Here is a 24,557-nt window from a genome sequence, read left to right as displayed (position 1 = left end):
AGTCTCACCTACAGTAGCTCTAAGATTACACGCCTTTATCTCATTACTGAGGTATCCAAGAGCCGTTAAGCTTTATAAACACTCGTAATCTCTGTGCCAATCGTGACAATAGGATATGTTTTCTTTGCTGGTAAACATCTTGTAATGCTCTTCAAGGTTTTAAATCCTCCAGGTCTATGTTGATCCAATGCATTGTGTTTGCAATAATAATTAGAGAATAGATTCAAGCTAATCAGGTTTGAGTAGGTCGTACCCAATGATATATATAAACCCTGGATTGCTGATGCTATGTGTTGGCCTTTGAGAGGCTTTGAAGCTACTGGTCGGCTATATTGGCACTCCCCAGAAGGAGCAGTCCGACATAGGATTTAATGGAATCAATTAAATGTTCCAAGGACAAAATTACTGGCATTTAAGTATTTTTGTGTTGTAGTGGGGATGGAAACATTAGTAATCTCCAAAGATGATTATTTAAGGAAAATGTTTTTAGATACTTATTCATTTTTTATTTGTATGTTTAGCTCACATAATATAATTTAAAAGTACGCAGTAACATGTCTGTAATAAAATACATGTGGCAAAAACGAATGTAGACATTAATAAATGTTTATAGCTTTTCTATAGCTTCCAAAATATTTTTTTACAATGGTGTATGCATTAACCAAGATGGAGGCACCATGGCTTCAACACAGTGTCCCCTATCAGTCATAGAGTGTACATATAAATAATTGGTTGTACCTCACCAAACAAGAGTGTATAACCGGGATTTCCGTTTTTATTTTATTTATTTTTATTTAACCTTTTTTTAACTAGGCAAGTCAGTTAAGAACAAATTGTTATTTACAATGACGGCCTACCAAAAGGCAAAAGACCTCCTGTGGGGACGGGGACTGGGATTAAATTATTATATATTTTTTTAAATAACATATAAATATAGGACAAAACACACATCACAACAAGAGAGACAACACTACATAAAGAGAGACCTAATACAACAACATAGCAAGGCAGCAACACATGACAACACAACATGGTAGCAACACAACATGGTAGCAGCACAAAACATGGTACAAACATTATTGGGCAGAGACAATAGCACAACGGGCAAGAAGGTAGAGACAACAATATATCACACAAAGCAGCCACAACTGTCAGTAAAAGTGTCCATGATTGAGACTTTGAATGAAGATATTAAGATAAAACTGTGCAGTTTGAGTGCTTGTTGCAGCTCGTTCCAGTCACTAGCTGCAGCGAACTGAAAAGACGAGCGACCCAGGGATGTGTGTGCTTTGGGGACCTTTTAACAGAATAGGGTTGGCAGAACGGGTGTTGTATGTGGAGGATGAGGGATGCAGTAGATATCTCAGATAGGGGGGAGTGAGGCCTAAGAGTGTTTTATAAATAATGATCAACCAGTGGGTCTTGCGACAGGTATACAGAGATGAACAGTTTACAGAGGAGTATAGAGTGCAGTGATGTGTCCTATAAGGAGCATGGGTAGGATGGTCATCTGAATCAGGGTTAGTTTGGCAGTTGGGGTGAAAGAGGAGCGATTACGATATATGAAACCAAGTCTAGATGTTAGCCTGCAGCTATGGTATGTGCTGAGAGAAGGACAGTGTACTATCTAGCCATACTCCCAAGTAATTGTATGAGGTGACTACCTCAAGATCTAAACCCTCAGAGGTAGTAATCACACCTGTGGGTCGAGGGGCATTCTTCTTGCCAAACCATATGACCTTTGTTTTGGACGTGTTCAGAACAAGGTTAAAAAGGGTAGAGAAAGCTTGTTGGAGACTAAGAAAGCTTTGTGGTAGAGCATTTAACACAAAATCCGGGGAGGGGCCAGCTGAGTATAAGACTGTATCATCTGCATATAAACGGATGAGAGACCTTCCTACTGCCTGAGCTATGTTGTTGATGTAAATTGAGAAGAGCATGGGGCCTAGGATTGAGCCTTGGGCTACTCCCTTGGTGACAGGCAGTGGCTGAGATAGCAGATTTTCTGACTTTATACACTGCACTCTTTGAGAGAGGTAGTTAGCATACCAGGCCAAAGGCCCCTCAGAGACACCAATATTCCTTAGCCGACCCACAAGAATGGAATGGTTTACCGTATCAAAAGCTTTGGCCAAGTCAATAAAAATAGCAGCACAAAATTGCTTAGAATCAAGAGCGATGGTGACATCATTGGGGACCTTTAAGGTTACAGTGACACGTCCATAACCTGAGCGGAAACCAGATTGCATACCAGAGAGAATTCTATTGACATCAAGAAAGCCAGTCAGTTGATTATTGACAAGTTTTTACAACACTTTTGATAAACAGGGCAAAATAGAAATAGGCCTAATAACAGTTAGGATCAGCTTGATCTCCCCTTTAAATGAAGGACGAACCGTGGCTGCCTTCCAAGCAATGGGAACCTCCCCAGAAAGGAGAGACAGGTTAAAAAAAGTCAGAGATAGGCTTGGCGATGATAGGGGCAGCAACCTTAAAGAAGAAAGGGTCTAAACCATCTGACAACATCTAATTATATTAGGTCAGAGTCAAGTCACAAAAACACACACAGCCATTTTCCAGCCAAAGATAGGAGTCACAAAAAGCAGAAAAATAGATAAAATGATTCACTAACATTTGATGATCTTCATCAGATGACACTCATAGGACATCATGTTACACAATACATGTATGTTTTGTTCGATAATGTGCATATTTATATCCAAAAATCTCAGTTTACATTGGCGCGTTATGTACAGTAATGTTTTGATTCCAAAACATCCGGTGATTTTGCAGAAATACTCATAATAAACATTGATAAAAGATGCAAGTGTTTTTCACAGAATTAAAGAAAGACTTAGCTTGTTGGGGATAGGGGGCAGTATTTTCACTTTGGATGAATTGTGTGCCCATAGTGAACTGCATCCTACTCTGTCCTAGATTGCTAATATATGCATATTATTATTACTATTGGATAGAAAACACTCTGAAGTTTCTAAAACTGTTTGAATGATGTCTGTGAGTTTAACAGAACTCATATGGAAGGCAAAAACCTGAGAAAGAATCCAAACAGGAAGTGAGAAATCGATTTTCAAAACAGTGCCTATTGAAATCCCAGTGAGATATGAAGGAGGATGCACGTCCTAGGGCTTCCAATAGATGTCACCGTCTTTAGAAACTGGTTTAAGGATTCTACTATAAAGGAGGGGCTCATAATAGCTCTTTGAGCGAGTGGTCTGGCAGAGAGCCTCGGTCTCATGACGCGCTCCCGACAGAGTTTGCTCTCGTTCGAATGCTGTTCTTCAGACAATGAATTTCTCCGATTGGAACCTTATTGATGATTTATGTTAAAAACATCCTAAAGATTGATTGCATACATCAGTTCTGTTAAACTCACAGACATCATTCAAACAGTTTTAGAAACTTCAGAGTGTTTTCCATCCAATACTAATAATAATATGCATATATTAGCATCTGGGACAGAGTAGGAGGCAGTTCAGTCTGTGCACTCTATTCATCCAAATGTGAAAATGCTGCCCCCTATCCCAAAAAGGTTAACCGTTTTCCAGAACATCTTGGGGTTAGACCCACAGAGAGAGAACTGCTTCTTAAAGTAACTAACTTTGGCTTTCCAGATAGCCTGATGTCTCATTTGCCTGAACAACAGCCAGTCAGCCTAAGTATGTGTGTGCCGAGCATTTCGCCAAATTTTTGAGGTGGAGTAACTCTGCAAGATCACGGTCGAACCAGGGGTTGAACCTGGTTTTAATTCTCATTTTCTTCATGGGGGTGTGTTTGTTAACAATACCACTGTAATGATCAAAAAAGAAGGTCCAAGCATCTTCGACAGAGGGGATCAAGCATATTCTATACCATTTTACAGAGGCCAGTTTATGAAGGAAGGCTTGCTCATTAAAGTTTTTTTATGACAAATCAGGACAGGTTGTTTCACTGAGAAGCCATTACGAACGCAGGCTGTAAAACAGTGATCACTAAGGTCATTACAGAAGACACCAGATTGATATCTATCAGGATTATTTGTGAGGATAACATCAAGAAGAGTAGCCTTTTCTGGGTGTTTGAAGTTATACCTTGTGGGATTGGTAATAATCTGAGAAAGATTTCGGGAGTTAAATTGTTTTAGGACTTGGTCAGGTGGTTTAAGTATGTCCCAGTTTTGGTCACCTAGCAGGACAAATTCAGACTTGGCGTATGGGCCCAGGAGAGAGTTTAGGGCAGGTAGGTTACAGGCTGTTGCTGATGGAGGACGATAGCACCCAGCAACAGTCAACAAAGAGCTATTTGAAAGTTTAATAATTAAAACCAGCAAATCAAATTGTTTGGGGACAGACTTGGTGAAGATAACCGATCACTGAAGGTGATCCTTGGTAAAGATTGCCACTCCCCCACCTGTCTTGCCAAAAAAGGTTATAACCAGAAAGGTTAACATCAGTATTCAAAACACTCTTCCTTAACCACGTCTCAGTAATGACCAACACATTTGGATTGGAGCTCTAAACCCATACTTTCAATTGATCCTTTTAGGTAATAAGCTTCTCAGGTTAACGTGCAGAAAACCCAGGCTTTTACGGGAGCAGAAATCAGTGAAGCAGATATCAGAGCACAAGTCAGAATTGGGGCTAGCAACCGTAGATGGGCCAGGGTGTACGTGCACATTTCCAGATATCATCAACAGTAATACTATCAAGGTACGGCATAGTACAGGGAGAGCTCTGCAGTGCTGATTTATGACATCTGAATGTTCATATTGTGTACAGCAATTTCATCAGGTAACATGAATACAAAGCCGGCGAGCGGTGTTAAGAATGGAATGGGAGGCAAAAAGTCTGTGTAACCAATAGAGAGTCAGAGTCCAGAGTTTACCCATGGAGTATAATAATGAAGTCCATTGTTTACTTGACATGATAATCGCTCTGTGAGGAAATTGTGTTGTATTTCATTTGATGACAGATCTCAATCAAATAGACCATTTTATGTTTCTGTTCATTGTCAAATTGTAAAACCACAAAGTGTATTACATTGGGATCGGTTATTTGACATACTGGCCAGTGAAAAATATTAAGAATTCCGCTTCTTTACCTTCTGGTCCTCCAAACCTTCATATATCTTTGTGAAGGATAAAACATTGTGTAACATTGATGAAGTAGAATTTATATTTGGTGGCTCGCCGCCTTCAAATGAGCAGAGGCTGAATATGTACATTAGGTCCTACCTCGCCTAACCCCTCAAGGCTGATTACTGAACAAATGAGCCTGGCGGGAATCACAAAGGAAGATGAAGGAGAGACAGAATCTTTTAGAGCTATCTCATCAGGACTATACGGGGGCCACGGTAACCCAAATAGCCCAATGTTGTGTGATTTAGCAGGCCAAAAGCAGCACCTGGGGCCCTAAGCACCGTTTTCACCGTATCCGTATTCCCTCCCACTCTAAATGGGACTGGATTGGGTCTGGCAGACCCCTGAGACTGGATGGTCGTCACAGCACTGGCACCTTGAGGGCCCATGCTATTATAGTTAATCTGATGGGTCCAATGTGCTGTAAGGGTCCAGAATTGCTATGGTAACCTGAGGGCCAAATACTGACTGCTGTCAGGGTTGCACTGATTCTGTCATTCACACTGGGCCGACATTGTGCACAAAATATGTAAGGTAGCAAAATATTATACGGCATCGGTAGCTTCAGGGACCATTTCGCTTTGATACTCGTAGGGGTGCAGCCTGCTCTTACGTTCATTGCACAGGCACCTCTAGAGCGGCTTACAGCCTAAAATAATTCCCCCCCTCGAGTGTTCTATTGATCTACCCCCTACTCTCCTCCCCTTTTGCTGACAAATGGATCGATCCCAGTGGGGCTGGAGACACAAATAAACTTGTTTTGGCGTGAGAGTGCTAAGAAAGCTGGCTCATTGGCTCTCTGCTATGTTGGTGCTAGAATGTGCTAGAATTTGCTTCACTGTGTTTGGTTAAGGCTCCTCTGTAACCAACAGCCAGTTGAGAAAAGTTTTTCCTTAAATGTGGTCATGTTCAAATAAGGGCAGTAAACTAGGCCTTTAGTTTCCAAAGGCAAGTAAGTCACCTGTTTTTAGACACATGATTAAATACAACAATCATTCCCATTTGTATTCAACTGTCCTACTGTATATAACACAGTTATTAACAGCCTTAAACATGTTATTAAACTATGTAATAAACTCTTTTCACACGTACAAGCATCCAAATTCTATTTTCTTTCCAAATACTATTTTGTAACATTTATTTACCCAGAGGCTGAAAGCAGCCATTGGAAACCTTGGCATGCATTTCTCCGTTAGCTGGTCCAGTGGACTCTTCTCTGAGGCAGTATAGAAGAGCGCCTAAAGCTGTCTGAACCAGTCTAGATATTTAATCATGTGTTTTAATCTGTGGGCCCCTGCTCCCAGGCACGTGCCACATACTGCCAGAGATTAGGGGATCTCTGGGTAATATACAGAACCATGATCCTCCACACCTCTCCCATAAATCAAGAGAATCCATGTTTTCATTTCATTCAATACGATTTGCATACGTAATATGAGGGGAGGAGGGAGCGGGCAAGTCACCTTGGCAGTGGAAGAGGAGCAAGGAAAAGAGGGAGGGAAGGATGGTCAGTGTGTGGCAAATGTATTAATCAGATGATATTTGAAATGGAGGAACATGGTGATGAAAATCGTCATTAATACAACATGGTCTTTTCGTTGGTTTGGGCAGATATGTTTCCCTCTGTGTGGTTTTATACTAAACCTTTGCAGTGTTAATGGTGTTTGATAAAACTGCCCTGTGCAGACCACTCGTATTCAACATTGAGTTGCAGCAAAAGTTTTAGTGCAGTAGGAGTTGAAAATGTCAACCTACTTGTCTTTGATTAAATCACCATACTGAACACAAAGGTCATTGTGCCAGCTCTTGAAAGGTTGTAGTGAGGGAAACAATGTGAAACATTTCAAAATTATCCTCTAACTGTACACCTGATACTGGAACTGATATTAGCCATTTTATCATCATATACAGATTAGGACATTTTATCAAAGATAAAGATGATGAGCAGCTCAGAGAGAGTGAATTCCACCCTGCAGCAAAGATATCTGCGCAAATAGATTCTTAAAATGATAACTTCAACACTTTCTCAGACACTCAAAGTAGTATCTGACAGAGTCTGTGGTTTTGCTGTGGATATTTCACAAAAAGCTCATTACCTCTAGTTCCAAATGATTACCTTGAATTTGTTTTAAATCAAATCAAATCAAATTTTATTTGTCACATACACATGGTTAGCAAATATTATTGCGAGTGGAGCGAAATGCTTGTGCTTCTAGTTCCGACAATGCAGTAATAACCAATGAGTAATCGAACCTAACAATTTCACAACAGCTACCTTATACACACAAGTGTGAAGGGATGAAGAATATGTACATAAAGATATATGAATGAGTGATGGTACCGAGTACAGTATATACATATGAGATGAGTAATGTAGGGTATGTAAACATTATCTTAAGTGGCATTGTTTAAAGTGATACATTTTTTACATGTATGGCAGCAGCCACTCAATGTTAGTGGTGGCTGTTTAACAGTTGGTAACCTGAGATAGAAGCTGTTTTTTAGTCTCTCGGTCCCTGCTTTGATGCACCTGTACTGACCTCGCCTTCTTGATGATAGCGGGGTGAACAGGCAGTGGCTCGGGTGGTTGTTGTCCTTGATGATCTTAATGGCCTTCCTGTGACTTCGGGTGTTGTAGGTGTCCTGGAAGGCATGTAGTTTGCCCCCCGTGATGCGTTGTGCAGACTTCACTACCCTCTGGAGAGCCTTACGGTTGTGGGAGGAGCAGCTGCCGTACCAGGCGGTGATACAGCCCGACAGGATGCTCTCGATTGTGCATCTGTAAAATTTTGTGAGTGCTTTTGGTGACAAGCCGAATTTCGTCAGCCTCCTGAGGTTGAAGAGGAGCTGCTGCGCCTTCTTCACCACGCTGTCTGTGTGGGTGGACCAATTCAGTTTGTCCGTGATGTGTATGCCGAAGAACTTAAAACTTTCTACCCTCTCCACTACTGTCCCATCGATGTGGATAGTGGGGTGTTCCCTCTGCTGTTTCCTGAAGTCCACAATCATCTCCTTTGTTTTGTTGAGTGTGAGGTTATTTTCCTGACACCACACTCCGAAGGCCCTCACCTCCTCCCACATCACCTCCCCATTGTCCAGATGGGTTAGGGCCGTGTGCAGTGTGGTTGCATCGTCTGTGGACCTATTGGGGCAGTAAGCAAATTGGAGTGGGTCTAGGGTGTCAGGTAGGGAGGAGGTGATATGGTCCTTGACTAGTCTCTCAAAGCACTTCATAATGACGGAAGTGAGTGCTACGGGGCGGTAGTTGTTTAGCTCAGTTACCTTAGCTTTCTTGGGAACAGGAACAATGGTGTTCCTCTTGAAGCATGTGGGAACAGCAGACTTGGATATGGATTGATTGAATGCAAGGGTTAACACGTTTAAATGTTTTACTCACGTCGGCTGCAGTGAAGGAGAGTCCGCAGGTTTTGGTAGCTGGCCGTGTCAGTGGCACTGTATTGTCCTCAAAGCGAGCAAAGACGTTGTTTAGTCTGTCTGGGAGCAAGACATCCTGGTCCGCGACCGGGCTGTTTTTTTTTGTAATCCGTGATTGACTGTAGACCCTGCCACATACCTCTTGTATCTGAGCCGTTGAATTGTGACTCTACTTTGTCTCTATACTGACGCTTAGCTTGTTCGATTGCCTTGCGGAGGGAATAGCTACACTGTTTGTATTCGGTCATGTTTCTGGTCACCTTGCCCTGGTTAAAAGCAGTGGTTCGCGCTTTCAGTTTCGCGCGAATGCTGCCATCAATCCACAGTTTCTGGTTGGGGAATGTTTTAATAGTTGCTGTGGGTACGACATCGCCAATGCACTTGCTAATGAACTCGCTCACCGAATCACCGTATTCATCAATGTTGTTTGACGCAATGCGGAACATATCCCAATCCTCGTGATCGAAGCAATCTTGAAGCGTGGAATCAGATTGGTAGGACCAGCGTTGAACAGACCTGAGAGCGGGAGCTTCCTGTTTAAGTTTCTGTCTATAGGCTGGAAGCAACAAAATGGAGTCGTGGTCAGCTTTTCCGAAAGGAGGGCAGGGGGAGGGCCTTATATGCGTCGCGGAAGTTAGAATAACATTGATCCAGTGTTTTTGCAAGCCCTGATAGCACAATCGATATGCTGATAGGATTTAGGGAGTCTTGTTTTCAGATTAGCCTTGTTAAAATCCTCAACTACAATTAATGCAGCCTCAGGATATGTGGTTTCCAGTTTACATAGAGTCAAATAAAGTTTGTTCAGGGCCATCGATGTGTTTGCTTGGGGGGGGGAATATATGTGGTTGTGATTATAATCAAAGAGAATTCTCTTGGTAGATAATGCGGTCGACATTTGATTTTGAGGAAATCTATGTCAGGTAAACAGAAGGACTTGTGTTCCTGTATGTTGTTATGATCACACCACGTCTCGTTAATCTTAAAGCATACCCGCCCCTCTTCTTACCAAAAAGATGTTTGTTTCTGTCGGCGCGATGCGTGAAGAAACCAGCTGGCTGTACCGACTCCGATAGCGTGTCTCGAGTGAGCCATGTTTCCGTGAAGCAAAGAACGTTACAGTCTCTGATGTCTCTCTGGAATGCTACCCTTGCTCGGATTTCATCAACCTTGTTGTCAAGAGACTGGACATTGGCGAGTAGTATGCTCTGGAGCGGTGCGCGATGTGCCCGTCTCCGGAGCCTGACCAGAAGACAGTTTCGTCTGCCCCTTTTACGGCGTTGTTGTATTGATTCGCCGGCTGGGATCCGATCCATTGTCCCGGGTGGTGGGCAAAACACAGGATCCGATTTGGGAAAGTCGTATTCCTGGTCGTAATGATGGTGAGTAGACGTTACTCTTATATCCAGTAGTTCCTCCTGAGGTACCAATGTAATAAATAACACGTAAAATGGCCATTTTAGTTCCTAGCCAGGGATGTGTTTTCACAGAGCTTTAACCCTGACCTGCGTCTCTGTTGCTTAGCAGCTTATAGCAACTGAGGTAGATGAGACATATTTTGTCAAAGCCATCGGAGGTGCACTCTCCACCTCCCTCCCTTTCTGAGATCACTCATCTTGGCTTGTCAACACTATTTCTGGTGCTCATCAATCTAGCGCTATCACATCTTTGCCACCACCTTCGGGCCTTTCCGCCGTCCTCATGCACTATGCATAATTCACTGTGGCAAAGTGCATCCTTTTCAAATGAAGAAGCATTTGTTAATTTGAGCTATCCATCCTCGGCTGTGGCATCCCTGCTTTTAGACTCCTGTCTGCTCAAACAGATATATCAAACACTTGAGTCTGAATCAGGTGTCTCTATCCCTCTTTTTCTTTCTTTCTTTCTCTCTCTCTCTCGCTCTCTTTTCCCCGTCTACAGTCTGAATTATACTATCATGTCAGGCACAGCTTCTCGAGGGGAATCCAGACAGATTTACAAACACCCTAGTCAGAACCATTTGGATGCTCTCTCTCTCCCCCTCCCTCCTGCCTTTTTCTCTGTGTCTTTCATACTCCCGGGCTTTCAGACCTAAAGTCATGGGGGTTGCATGATCGGTTTCTCAGATGGAATTAAAATGTCTCATCTCCCAGCTGTCACCCATGCAAATTGCATTGTCCCCAGAATCTATCTGTGAAAACAGCTACCGGTCTATTCTGTTTGATGCCTTTCTCTGCCTGTTTTTATGATGTTGTTATCAGCCAAGCTGCCTCCATCGTAAATATTTCATGCAGTAATCTCCTCTTTCTTTTCTCTCTTTTGTTCCAGGTTTTCCGGCATTCATACATGGCCTCATATAGCATTTACAACGTCCACACAAGGTATGTTTTGTTTGCTTGTTTACCATTAACTTTGTTGGGGTCTTGATGTGTTTGTTTACTTGTCAAGACTATCTATTCTCAGGCAGTTTATCTCAGGCATTAACTACATTTCAATTATGATGATAAAACAATGTTGTGAAATTTGCTTTTAAAGTTTGTATATGTTAATTTGAATACAGGCAGTTCAAGTTTTCAAATGTTAATTTGAAAGGCAGGCAGTCCAAGTCTAGTAGGCTGAGAGGAGTTGAGCACTGTCCTTCAAACAAAATGTGTCAGATGCTCTAAGCAGCAGTGTTACTGTTACTTAATGTTGTTTTTCAGGGAGGTATGGGAGCTGGATCCTCCAGAGGTGCTGAATTCTATTCTGCAGTATGCTGCGTGGGGAGTACAGGGCCAGCAACTGGTAAGTCAAAGACAAGTGGTCTGTGACCACAAGTAGGCCATTCGTCCATGCAATCCTCTTATATCTCCCATGTTACCATTTATAATGTGATTTTTCCTGTGCCAGCGATTAAAGTCACAACCCTTTATCACATTGCATTTGAATATTACTCCCAATTAAGAAGTTAGCATTTTTTGCCGTAATGGCTAAGGTATCAGGTTGATAGTCGCTGGACCCAGGTTTGAGTCCTGGTCAGGGCTCCCCTCCAAATTTGCGATATTCGGCATTTACCCACCCCAATGTTAAAGGTAACTGACTATAGTCATTACTTAGGCTTATGTCAGCTACTTTTGGGTACAGCTTGTATAAACTTAAAATAAGTTTATTTAACAAGTGTTGACTGTGGCCTTAAATATACATTACCAGGTGACTACCTCATGAAGCTGGTTGAGAGAATGCCAAGAGTGTGCAAAGCTGTCATAAAGGCAAAGAATGGCTACTTTGAAGAATCTAAAATCTAAAGTCAATTTTGATTTGTTTCACACTTTTTTGTTAATTACATGATTCCATATGTGTTATTTCATAGTTTTGATGTCTTCACTATTATTCTAGAATGTGGTAAATTGTATAAATAAAGAAAAGCCCTTGAATGAGTAGGTGTGTCCAAACGTTTGACTGATACTGTATGTGCAAAGGATTAGGAGCGGTTGGTATGCCAAGGATCAACAGTTTTAATAAATCTCTTTATTCTATATTTTCTAAATTATGTTCTTTATTGGTTTGGCCTTCGGGATGATTTTCTTTCCTCTTCCTCATGTAATTGCTTTGTTTAACTTAATTGTTCTCCTATTTAATCCCCGCATGGAGTGCATTCTGAACTTTTAATTAGAATGTGTTTTGATTATGTTGCTGTTGAAAGTGAATCATGCTTCTCATTAAAGACGCAACAATGGACTATGTCATATTCACATTATCTCAGACAATGGAAGAATCTATGTTTTGATATACTCTGGCAGCTCCCCTGTTGTATGCTATTGCCTTGCTGTCATATACAAATGGCGCCGACAGAGATGGTCGCCTCGCTTCGAGTTTTTAGGAAAGTATGCAGTATTTCGTTTTTTTATGTATTATTTCTTACATTGTTACCGCAGGAAATCTTGTCTTATTACATACAGCAGAGAAGAACTATTGGATATAAGAGCAACGGCAACTTACCAACATTACGACCAGGAATACGACTTTCCTGAAGCGGATACTCTGTTCAGACCACCACCCAGGAAAATGGATCTAATCCCAGTAGCCGACCCAAAACAATGGCGAGGCAGAGGGAGCGGCCTCCTGGTCAAGCTCCTTAGACGTGCACATCGCTTACCGCTCCCGAGTATACTACTTGCCAATGTCCAGTCTCTTGACAACAAGGTAGATGAAATTCAAGCGAGGGTTGCCTTCCAAAGAGACATCAGAGATTGTAACATTCTCTGTTTCACGGAAACATGGCTCTCTTGGGATATGTTGTCGGAATCGGTTCAGTCACCGGGCTTCTCCATGCATCGCGCAGACAGAGATGAACACCTCTCTGGGAATAGGAAGATCGGGGGTGTGTTCTTTATGATGGTGTAATCATAACAACATATAGGAACTCAAGTCCTTCTGCCTACCCGACCTAGAATTCCTTGCAATCAAATGCCGGCCATTTTACCTACCGAGATAATTATTGTCAGTTATAGTCACAGCTGTGTACATTTCCCCTCAAGCGAACACCAAGATGGCCCTCACGGAACTTCACTGGAGTCTATGTATACTGGAAACTTGTCACGATCGTTACAATGAGTGGACCAAGATGCAGCGTGGTATGTTTCCATCCTCTTTATTTTGAAGTGAAACTCAAAGAAAACAATAAATGAAAAACGAAACGTGAAGCTGCTATAGTGCTCACAGGCAACTATACAGAGTCAAGATCCCACAAAGCACAATGGGGAAATGGCTACCTAAATGATATACAGCTGACTCTGATTGGGAACCATACCAGGCCAACATATATATATATATATATTCACCTAGATTACCCACCCTTAGTCACACCCCGACCTAACCAATATAGAGAAAAAAAAGCTCTCTATGGTCAGGGCGTGACAGTCCCTCATCCCAAAGGTGCGGACTCCAGCCGCACAACCTGACTCAATAGGGGAGGTTCCGGGTGGGCCTCTACTATTGGGGGCTGCTCCGGTGCGGGGCGAAGTACCCACTCCGCTCGCAGATACGTCCTTCCGCCGATCGTCGCCGGAACAGTAGGTCGTTGCTGGGGACTCTGGAACGTGGACCGTTGTTGGGGACTCCGGAAGTTTCTTTAACAAGTGTTGGCTGTGGCTGGGACTGGGAACCCTCGCAGGAGACTCTGGACTGCCGACCATTGCTGGACGCTCTGGACTGCCGTCCGTCGCTGGAGACTCTGGACTGTAGACTGTCTCAGGAGGTTCCGGACTGCGGATGATGCATTTATTGTAGCTGGGTATTTTACCAAAGCAAATTTGAGAACAAGGCTACCTAAATTCTATCAGCATATTGATTGCATGACACGCATGGCTAATACTCCCGACCACTGTTACTCTTACTTCCGTGATGCATACAAAGCCCTCCCCCGCCCTCCCTTTGGCAAATCCAATCACGACGCCATCTTGCTCTTACCGTCTTATAGGCAGAAACTCAAACAGGATTAACCAGTGACGAGAACCATTCAACGCTGGACTGATCAATCAGAAGCCACGCTTCAAGATTGTTTTGATCACGCAGACTGGAATATGTTCCAGTCAGCCTCAGAGAACAACATTGATCTATACGCTGACTTGGTGAGTGCGTTTATAAAGAAGTGTATTGGAGATGTTGTACCCACTGTGACTAGTAAAACCTACCCTAACCAGAAACCGTGGATGGATGGCAGCATTCGCGCAAAACTGAAAGCACGATCCACCACATTTAACCATGGAAAGAGGTCTGGAAATATGGCTGAATATAAACAGCGTAGTTATTCCCTCCTCAAGGCAATCAAACAAGCGAAATGCCGGTACAGTGAAAAGATGGAGTTGTAATTCAACAGCTCAGGCACGAAACTTATGTGGCAGGGTCTACAGGAAATCACGGACTACAAAAACAGCCACTTCACAGACACAGCCGTCACGCTTCCAGACAAACTAAACACCTTCTTTGCCCGCTTTGAGGATAAAACAGTGCCACTATCGCTGCTCACTTACAAAGACTGCACCCCCCCTCCTTCTCCATGGCTGACGTGAGTAAAACATTTAAACGTGTTAACCCTCACAAGGCTGCTGGCCCAGACGGCATCACTAGCCGCATCCTCAGAGCATGCTCAGACCAGCTGGCTGGTGTGTTTACAGACATATTCAATCGCTCCCTATCCCAGTCAGTTGTCCCCACATGCTTCAAGATGGCTACCATTGTTCCTGTACCCAAGAAGGCAAAGATAACTGATCTAAACAACTACCGCCTCGTAGCACTCACTTCCGTCATCATGAAGTGCTTTGAGAGGCTCGTCCAGGATCACATCACCGCCACTTTAACGGCCACCCTAGACCCACTTCAGCTTGCATACCGCCCCAACAGGTCCACAGATGATGCAAACGCCGTCCCACCACCAACTGCTCTACCCCATCTGGACAAAAATAATACTTATGTAAGAATACTGTTCATTTGACAACAGCTCAGCATTCAACATCATAGTACCCTCCAAGCTCATCATCAAGCTAGAGGCCCTGGGTCTCAACCCCGCCCTGTGCAACTGGGTCCTGGACTTTCTGAAGGGCCTCCAACCAACATCTCCACTTCGCTGACCCTCAATGCTGGGGCCCCACAAGGGTGTGTGCTCAGCCCTCTCCTATATTCCCTGTTCACCCACGACTACGTGGCCATGCACGCCTCCACCTCAATCATCAAGTTTGCAGACGACACAACAGTAGTGGGCTTGATCACCAACAACGACGAGACAGCCTACAGGGAGGAGGTGGTGGAAGGAAAACAACCTCTCACTCAACGTCAACAAAACAAACAAGGAGATGATCGTGGACTTCAGGAAAGAGCAGAGGGAGCACCGCCCCTATCCACACCGAAGGGACAGCAGCGGACAAGGTGGAAAGTTTTATGTTCCTGGGCGTGCACATCACAGACAAACTGAAATGGTCCACCCACACAGACAGTGTGGTGAAGAAGGCGCAACAGTTAATCAAACCTGGGACTTTGAAAAGAGATTGAAAAACAGCTTCTATCTCAAGGCCATCAGACTGCTAAACAACAATCACTAACTAGAGAGGCTGCTGCCTACATTGAGACTCCATCACTGGACACTTTAATAAATGGATCACTAGTCACTTTAAACAATCCCACTTTAATTAATGCCACTTAAATAATGTTTACATATCTTACATTACTCATATCACGTTTATATACTGTATTTTATACCATCTATTGCACCTTGCCTATAACCGCTCGGGCCATCGCTCATCCATATATTACATGTACATATTCTCATTCACCCCTTTAGATTTGTGTGTTAGGTAGTTGTTAGGGAATTGTTAGATTACTTGTTAGATATTACTGCACTGTCAGAACTAGAAGCACAAGCATTTTGCTACACTCGCATTAACATCTGCTTATGTGACCAAAACAATTTGATTTGATATTTCTCTTTCTTACATGGAAATGTATGTTTGAGTGAATTACATGTGAGGCCAGAATGTATAGATAATAGCTACTCAACCGCTTGTCTTGGGTTAAAAGGTCAACCAAGTTACCTGGCCTTTAAAACATTTGCATCAAAGAATTCCTTTGGCCCTTATAAGTCACAAAATTATGAGGTGCTGGTTTTGAAGTATTTTCCTGTTGTAAAGGTGAATGTCTGGCCCTTTTTGGCAATTCACTTCTAGTGGACATTCAAACATGTTGACAGCTTTCAGTCAGATTATTGGAAAGATGATATTTGATAAACGATAACAATCAGTAGTGAAATGCCAAGTACACCTGAAATAACCTATACTAATTTGACATTCAGTGTGCCATTTAAATGTAGACCATTTCCATTTCCTCCAAGCCTGACTATTTATGTAACATCTGCTCATTTTGTAGTACTTCGTAGTGAAGCTCCGGAGCAGGATTAACCACATTGCCCCATCACCTCCGGAAGGCTTCTTTTAAGCTTTTACATAAGGCTGCTCAGACACAGTTCTGATGGTCTCACATGTGTAGGATCCCACTTCTGACACCAAATATTATGAAATTGGGTCATGTTTGATTCAAACCTAGTACTATCCATTTGGATAGTGGGCGCACTGCTGTATCTAAATGTTTTTATTGAAGCTTTATTTAACTAGGCAAGTCAGTTAAGAACAAAGTCAGATATACAATGACAGCCTACCAGGGAACAGTGGGTTTACTGCCTTGTTCTGGGGCAGAATGACAGATTTTTACCTTGTTAGCTTGAGGATTCAATCCAGCAACCATTCGGTTACTGGCCCAACGAACACTCTAACCACTAGGCCACCTGCCACCCATAAAGTGCCAAGAAGGTGAATGTATTTGTCCGATATCATGGAGAAACTAATGGCAGGATCATTATGTTATCCCCAAAAAATGTGATACAATAAAGCAGTTTTTCGAACCAAGACCCCAGAACCCTATTATTCTAATCCAGGGGCAAGTGGCATCCAAAATGCACCTGAACTAAAACGGGAGGCCAGCCTTTCTGAAATGTTGGAAACAGCATAAGCAGGTTGATTTAGAATGCTAAATGACCCTTGCATTGTCTTACTTGTGTAACCCCTGTTCTCTGAGTGAGGTGTCGCACATATGGGGACACACCCTTCGAGACGGGAACACGAGGAAGCTCCAATCAGACAACATCTTTCGTAGACAGACAGGAGGCATGGTGGATAGTGGGGAACCCCACTTCTTATAAGGCCCCACAATCCCACCCTGTACTGATTATGAAGCATATGTTTTCTTCCTTACACATAACGAGAAGGGGAACGTGGTGAGATACAGTACCTCATTCATAATATCAGAGTAACGGGGTTACTCAAGTAACCATAAGTTCTCTTTCAAATACTTGTTTCGGTATCTCACATATGGGGAAAGACTCATCCCTCAGAGGCCCCAAACTAAGGGACATATGCGTAGAGCAGGTGGTAGCTTTTCTGTCTAGCCCAACTCCGTCCAAACAGATGGGAAAACTCAAAAATGGATCCAAACTTAAGCCCTTAAACAGATGGGAATTGGTCTATATGGAAAGGGCTAAATTGAAATGTTTCTTACAGAAGAATTATGGAAATGCATAACCTCGGCACGCCGCAGGTCTAACTGGTGTTTCCAAGTGGCCATACACCTCACCAAAGTGTGCACAGTTCCTAAGCAATTTCAATGACTCAAACAAGTCTTCAACTATAATATGCTTTTTTTTAGCTCTCTTGGCTGTGCCATTGAGGAACTAGTGCAAGCACATTTTTTGTTGTTTTGTGTGGAACACAGCCCTGCATGCCCGCCTCTACACAATTAATGTTGTTTACGCAATCCAAAACGGTCCATTATAAATCACAATCTGGGTCAGGTGGACATAATTTGAAAGCTTGTTCTATTACCAACGTGACTGGCTAAATTATAAAATACGATCTTACCGTATTAGACTTTCACAATGCAATTCAGAGAACAGATCATAATTTTGGTTAATATAGATTGGAGTCAGATGCGTGGTCTGCGGCAAATTCTCTTCACAATATAACAAACTGGCTCATTCTGTTCAGGACAGCCCAGGTTATGATGCCATGTCATCTTGTAACTAACTCTACATCGAAACGTAGTGATCATAATATCAAAGTAGTATTTATTATAGTCCTCAACATCTCATCTTTTAAAAATCTAAACAAATCCTATTTTATTTGTCACATGCACCGAATACAACAGGTGTAGTCATTACCGTGAAATGCTTACTTATGAGCCCCTCTGCAACAAAGCTGAATTGTAAAAAACTTAAGTAAGAAAATAAACAAACAGATAATCGAGTCCTAATTTACAGCATGTCCCTCACTCAGACAACAAAAACAATTGCAAAAATTGCCCAATTAGAGGGATGGGTGCAACTTCTTGTCATGTGTGGTGCTCAACTTCAGAACAACTGTCAGTCAGAACCCATACAGAGCTGTAGTGGAGACCCTAACACAGATTTTTTGAAAGACATCTCGTAGTAGAGCTGCAAAGGTGTAGCTCTCCACTTTCTGGAGGTCCGAGTTTTGAAATCAGTAGAATGCATGGTGGAATTAGAGTATGATAGCTAAGGAGATCGAGAAAATTCTGCCGTTTGATTGCACATATGCAGACAGAGTTGAAAAGAGAACACACATAAGAAGGTTGTGGTATAAAACACCTGTTTCCGGATTACATCTTCAAACTAAGGCAAACATGGCATCCGTGACAGAGAGGGAGAAGCGTCCAATCAATCAAATGTATTTTTAAAGCCCTTTTTACATCAGCTGATGTCACAAAGTGCTTTACAGAAACCCAGCCTAAAACCCCAAACAGCAAGCAATGCAGGTGTAGAAGCACGGTGGCTAGGAAAAACTCACTAGAAAGGCCAGAACCTAGGAAGAAACCTGGAGAGGAACCAATCTATGCGGAGTGGCCCGTCCTCTTCTGGCTGTGCCGGGTGGAGATTATAACAGAACATGGCCAAGATGTTCAAATGTTCATAGATGACCAGCAGGGTCAAATAACAATAATCACAGTGGTTGTCGAGGGTGAAACAGGTCAACACCTCAGGAGTAAATGTCAGTTGGCTTTTCATAGCTGATCATTCAGAGTATCACTACCACTGCTGCTGTCTCTAGAGAGTTGAAAACAGCAGGTCTGGGTCAGGTAACACATCCGGTGAACAGGTCAGGGTTCCATAGCCGCAGGCAGTTGAAACTGGAGCAGCAGCATGACCAGGTGGCCTGGGGACAGCAAGGAATCATCAGGCCAGGTAGTCCATCCATGTATATGGGTAAGATAGTCTAGCTAGCTGCATTTTCAGATATTACACAATTCTAATTTAGTCAGAAAATTGTTTTCATTTCAAGTTAAAGTATCCTGTTAGCTAGTTGGCTAATGTTAGCTTGCTGGCTCGCTAGCTAATGTTACGTGTATGATCTGTGTTGTGATATTATTCATATCACAGAGCCATTTGCGTTGCTAGTTATAGCCTAATGTTAGTTAGCTAGCTAACATTGAACTTGGTTTGTTAGTTACCTGCAGATTCATGCAGAGTAGAAACGTTATGTGTTTGGATAATGGTTCATTGTTTAGCTAGCTAGCTAACGTTACCTGTCTAAACGAAGACTCCACTATGCAAGTAACCATTTCAATAGAATGTTCATGATGACACTGCGACATCTGTCAATAGACATAGCTGGTAAATTTTGTGCCAGAGTGTGCCAGAGCGCAGAATAACTGACGAATTTGTGAACGCTCAACACCTGTTGAATATGGCCAGTGTCAGTAAAACGTTGGCAAAAAAAGCGCAATTAAATTGTTGCTAGCAGCACAGTTGCAGTCACCAACCTTCTGGATAACATCAAAACAGCCTAACCAGCTCTGCTAGGGCAAGTAAAATGGTCAGAGTGAGCTGTTATCTCATTTGTGTCTGGAAGTAGCTAGCAAGCTAGCCAACATTAGCCAGTTAGCTTAGGGTGCTTGACTGCTGTTGTTAGGTCAGAACGCTTAGATCAACCCTAATCCTTGGATTTACGAACAGACAATCTGACAACGCTTTGAGTTTACGAATGCCCAGAGCGTACTCTGAGCACTCTGACATTCCAGATTGAATTTACGAACACACCTGTAATATAAACCAGCCTTTAGTCTTGAAATTCTTTGGTTGTTTAGTACATGGCCTCACATGTGAATCCTTACTGAGCTGGGTGGCTAAAGCGTAAAAGGGTGTGAATGATGCTGAATGGGTGTAGGCAAAGAAGAACATTTTCTCAAAAGTGAGGTTATGTTTATCAACTTTCAATACAGAATTACTTTCCCATTGTTCCTCAACTGTAGTGTGTGATATACTATTTTCTCGCTCTGAGTGTCTACTTTTATCCAATGTAAAAAAATAAAAAATAATTTGGGCCTCCCGAGTGGGGCAGCAGGTTAAGGCACTGCATCGAAGTGCTAGAGGCGTCACTACAGATTTGGGTTTGATCCTGGTCTGTGTCGCAGACGCCACAACCGGGAGACCCATGAGGTGGCACACAATTGGCCCAGAGTCATCTGGTTTAGGGGAGGGTTTGGCCGGCAGGGATGTCTGTCCCATCACGCTCAAGCAACTTCTTGTGGCGGCCGGGTGCATGCACGCTAACGTCGATCGCCAGCTGTACGGTGTTTCCTTCTACACATTGGAGCAGCTGGCTTCCGGGTTAAGCGAGCAGTGTGTCAAGAAGCAGTGCGGCTTGGCGGGGTCGTGTTTCGGAGGAGCCATGGCTTTCGACCTTTGCCTCTCCCAAGACTGTACAAGAGTTGCAGCGATGGGACAAGACTGTAACTACCAATTGGACTTCACGAAATTGGGGTACAAATTACCAAAAATAAATACAAATATAAACAACATTTCAAATTTTGCTACATTGCTACATACTTTGTCACAGGGGGGGAAAGTGGATGCCTAACGTTGGCTGAACAGCTGCTAAAATAAATCTCAACAAGACTGACAGGGCCCGAGATGGGACCATAGACTTGGAGGTTAAACGTGAGTAACGCACCCCTTCCCTAGAGCAATGGAGGGGACTGCTGTCATGGATGTTGTCTGGAGATAGAGAGGAGGACCAAGATGCGGCGTGGTAAATGTTTGTCATTTTAATGGGAACAACTGAACATTACAAAACAACAAAGTGACAACCGTGAAGCTAATGAACAATCGTGTTGACACAAACACTACACATAGACAATCCACCACAATGACAAAACAGGCTACCTAAATATGGTTCCCAATCAGAGACAACGACTAACACCTGCCTCTGATTGAGAACCATATCAGGCCAAACAAAGAAACAGACAAACTAGACATCCAACATAGAATGCCCACTCAGATCACACCATGACCGAACAAAATATAGAAACATACAAAGCAAACTATGGTCAGGGCGTGACAACTGCCAACCGGTATAGAAAGAAGTTATCTATTAGAACAGAACATAATGATTTGTTTCAGAACGATTTGTTTCAGAATCTCTTGAACACACTTAACTGTAGCAGTGCATGTTTGGAAGGGGGCCCCTGGACCATCAGATTGTCTAAAGACCGAGTGGTCGGGCTGTAGTCAAAGAATTCCCTCCTACACTGGCCAAATCAGAGAGACAGTGTGTATGAATGGGGATGGAGTATCTCCATTTGTGCGTCAATGGTTGGTTGTGAGCGATAGGAGACAACGCTCATGAACAGCTATATCTACTGAAAACAGAAGGAAGGGTGCCTGCTACATCTAACATTCTGGGGGAAGAAAGCAATCTTCCAGCCAACAGTGCAACCCAGAAGAATAAAAGCGGCACAACTGGTCTCGTGACTTCCTATTCATAGAGCAGGACAGCTATATCTGGTCAGCTATGGCCCCTCTCCTGTGAACCAAATGCAGGGTACAACAGAACGGGACAGTGAGGTGCAATGGCACTTCCTTTGGGAAGAGAGGAAGTAGCATTTCCAACGTACTGAATGGTCCCTAGCTCAATAGCACAATCCTCTAAGAATAGAGCTGAGTCGCCGTAGGCCACTAAAACTGAAGTTGCAGAGATTGCGTTGCAGGTAGCTGGCTGAAGACTGTTGTCCCCAAGCGACTATACCCACCATGCGTGACAGATCTCCACCAACTTGGTGGGGTGCCTTTCAGGCGCTGAGACTCTCATTCGCCGAGGCAACCGTGCCCTCTGGCGGCGTGCCAAAGAGTTGCCTCTTTTGGCAAGGCGCCTGGATGCAACATGGAAAAATATTATAAGGAGGAAAGATGCTGAGAGCACTGAACGGGAATGGTGCTTGAGGGCAACTGATGTTCTGTCATCCTGCTCCTGTCTGAATCATATTGTCTTCTGGTCCCGGCTGGAACCTAAAGGTGTCGGGGGAGAGCCTTGATAGGGAGGGCACTCGGGGGAGTGCTACTGCTGTCAGCGGGTTGGAACGATGAGCTGCTGCACAGGGGATAGGTTAGGAAAACAAAGGAGTGTCTCTCTAGTACCACAAGTTGGGGAGAGATGGATATGCCAAACTAGAGAGAGGTTGGGGCAGGAAGCCACCAGTGCTGTGTGCTGCCCCTCTCATTAGCTAGGGGGCTAGGACTGCTGCTGCAGTGTTATGAAGGAACTGATAACTGGAGTGCCTGTATAGATACACTACTGCCCTAATTCTGACAGTAGGCTCCATAGCCAGGGCTGTAAAACCCAGACTCCTCCATGCGCTGCTTGTCCAGGCTAGAAAAGCCCTTAGTGTCCAGTCGGCTGGAAAAGGGATGCCCCAGGACAATTTGGCCTCATCAAGCCTGACCATGAGGTAGGGACGTCGTTAGCCGGAGAGTTGCTCTACAGGCTAAAACTCTCCCAGAGAGGTAAAAAAATCGTCAGCCTAGCTCGAGAGGGCGCTGGTAAGCTAGACGAGGCGATAAGTAATGCTACGAAGTACAGTTAGAAGAAGCTAGCGGATAAAGCTAACTCTAAGTGTAACAGAGTAAGAAAATATATCCTGTTTTATTTGTGAAGTTCATCAAAATGAACGAATTCATGCTTTTGAGTTAATCTCTTGATATGTCTTATAGTTTCATTTATTCATATTGACATGTTTCATCTACAGTTGCATTAAGCTCAACGCTGGGGTCGCTGTTGAGTAAGTTTGAGGATTGAATGTAGCATATGGTGATGTGAATAACTTACTCCTTAGCCTGATGTGTCCCCACTTGCACCAGCAAATAGCTGGCTTTTCGAGTGGTGCCGACTGGTAAAACACTTACGGAGGGTGGTTATGTATGCTAGCAAGGTAGAAGTCCTGGGTTTGAGCATCGGGGAGCCAAATTAGGAGGAAGTAGTAATCACTAAACAAGCTGCGTAATGTCCTTTACAGTGGTACCTAGTGACTTGGATCTACAGTTGCACTGGGGTCAGAGTTGTTGTTTATTTCACTTGGTCCCCACACGTCCTCAATGGTCCAGCTGCTCCCCCTATGGTCAATCCCCACTCCAATGGACATTTTACTTATTAATCACTGCTACAGTTGTTGTATATAGTGCTATTTTATTTCTATCGATGTATTTTTTACTGCTACATTTTATTATTTTTTTCATTATTTTATTTCACTTAGCCCTGCATGTTGGAGCTTGGACCATAAGATGTTCACTGTAGAGAGAGCTTGTGATTTCCGTAAGGTAGAAAACAATAATGACTAGAGGGCGGGATCGTAGCACCTTATAAGGAGTGGGGTTCCCCATTATTCGCCATGCTTCCTGTCTGTATATGACAGACGTGTAATTGGATCTTCCCTGTGGTCCAGCCTTGAAGGGAATGTCCCCATATGTGAGATTCTGATGCAAGTATTTGAAAGAGAAACTCCAGTTCATTTTCAAATGGAAATCAGCCAAATTAGATGATTGATTCCAACATACAGCCTTTTGTCAACATCTAACAGGCTTAAGTATATTAGTGGCTTCTTGTCTACATTTGGAACATTCTGTGTGGTTGATTTGGGCATAAATCAAACTCACCTCCATTAGAGGGCCATTACTGGTGATGAGGGGTGAGAGGCAGACAGATGTGCAGGCATGCGGGACTCTCGAGTGGCATACGCTGCATCATTAGCCATAAGTGTATCTTATGAATAGATGATACTGCTAGTACACATATCTTCGATGCCCATATGGGAAAAAAATACAATGGCAAAATAATGTATTTGAAAAACATTTATTTAATACATTTGAAATAGATTCCAACATATATATTGAAAATGTGTATATATACTGTAAATGTTTGTAAAATGTACACTGAGTGTTCAAAATATTAGGAACACCTGCTCTATCCATGTCAAAATCAAATCAAACGTTATTTGTCACGTGCCCCAAATACAACAGGTGTATGTATACCTTACAGTGAAATGCTTACTTACAGGCTCTAACCAATAGCACACAAAAGGTATTAGGTAAACAATAGGTAAGTAAAGAAATAAAACAACAGTAAAAAAACTGTTGAAAATA

At 43.0% G+C, this 24,557-nt stretch overlaps 1 protein-coding gene across 4 annotated transcripts in view; it reads left to right on the top strand.

Annotated features, from left to right (window-relative positions):
• Window positions 1-24,557, top strand: part of LOC110501587 (inactive dipeptidyl peptidase 10) — a 304,120-nt gene that overhangs the window by 224,516 nt on the left and 55,047 nt on the right. For 3 of the 4 annotated variants that reach the window (XM_021579260.2, XM_021579258.2, XM_021579259.2), the window contains exons 6-7: window positions 10,877-10,929; window positions 11,251-11,332. The exons of the other annotated variant lie outside the window; for it this stretch is intronic. In XM_021579260.2, coding sequence (XP_021434935.1) covers window positions 10,877-10,929; window positions 11,251-11,332 — 135 coding nt within the window. The remainder of the gene's footprint in view (window positions 1-10,876; window positions 10,930-11,250; window positions 11,333-24,557) is intronic. 4 annotated transcript variants of the gene reach the window in all.

This window comes from Oncorhynchus mykiss, chromosome 22 (genome assembly GCF_013265735.2).
Source record: "Oncorhynchus mykiss isolate Arlee chromosome 22, USDA_OmykA_1.1, whole genome shotgun sequence".
NCBI lineage: Eukaryota > Metazoa > Chordata > Actinopteri > Salmoniformes > Salmonidae > Oncorhynchus > Oncorhynchus mykiss.
This window is presented reverse-complemented; position numbering and strand designations above follow the sequence as displayed.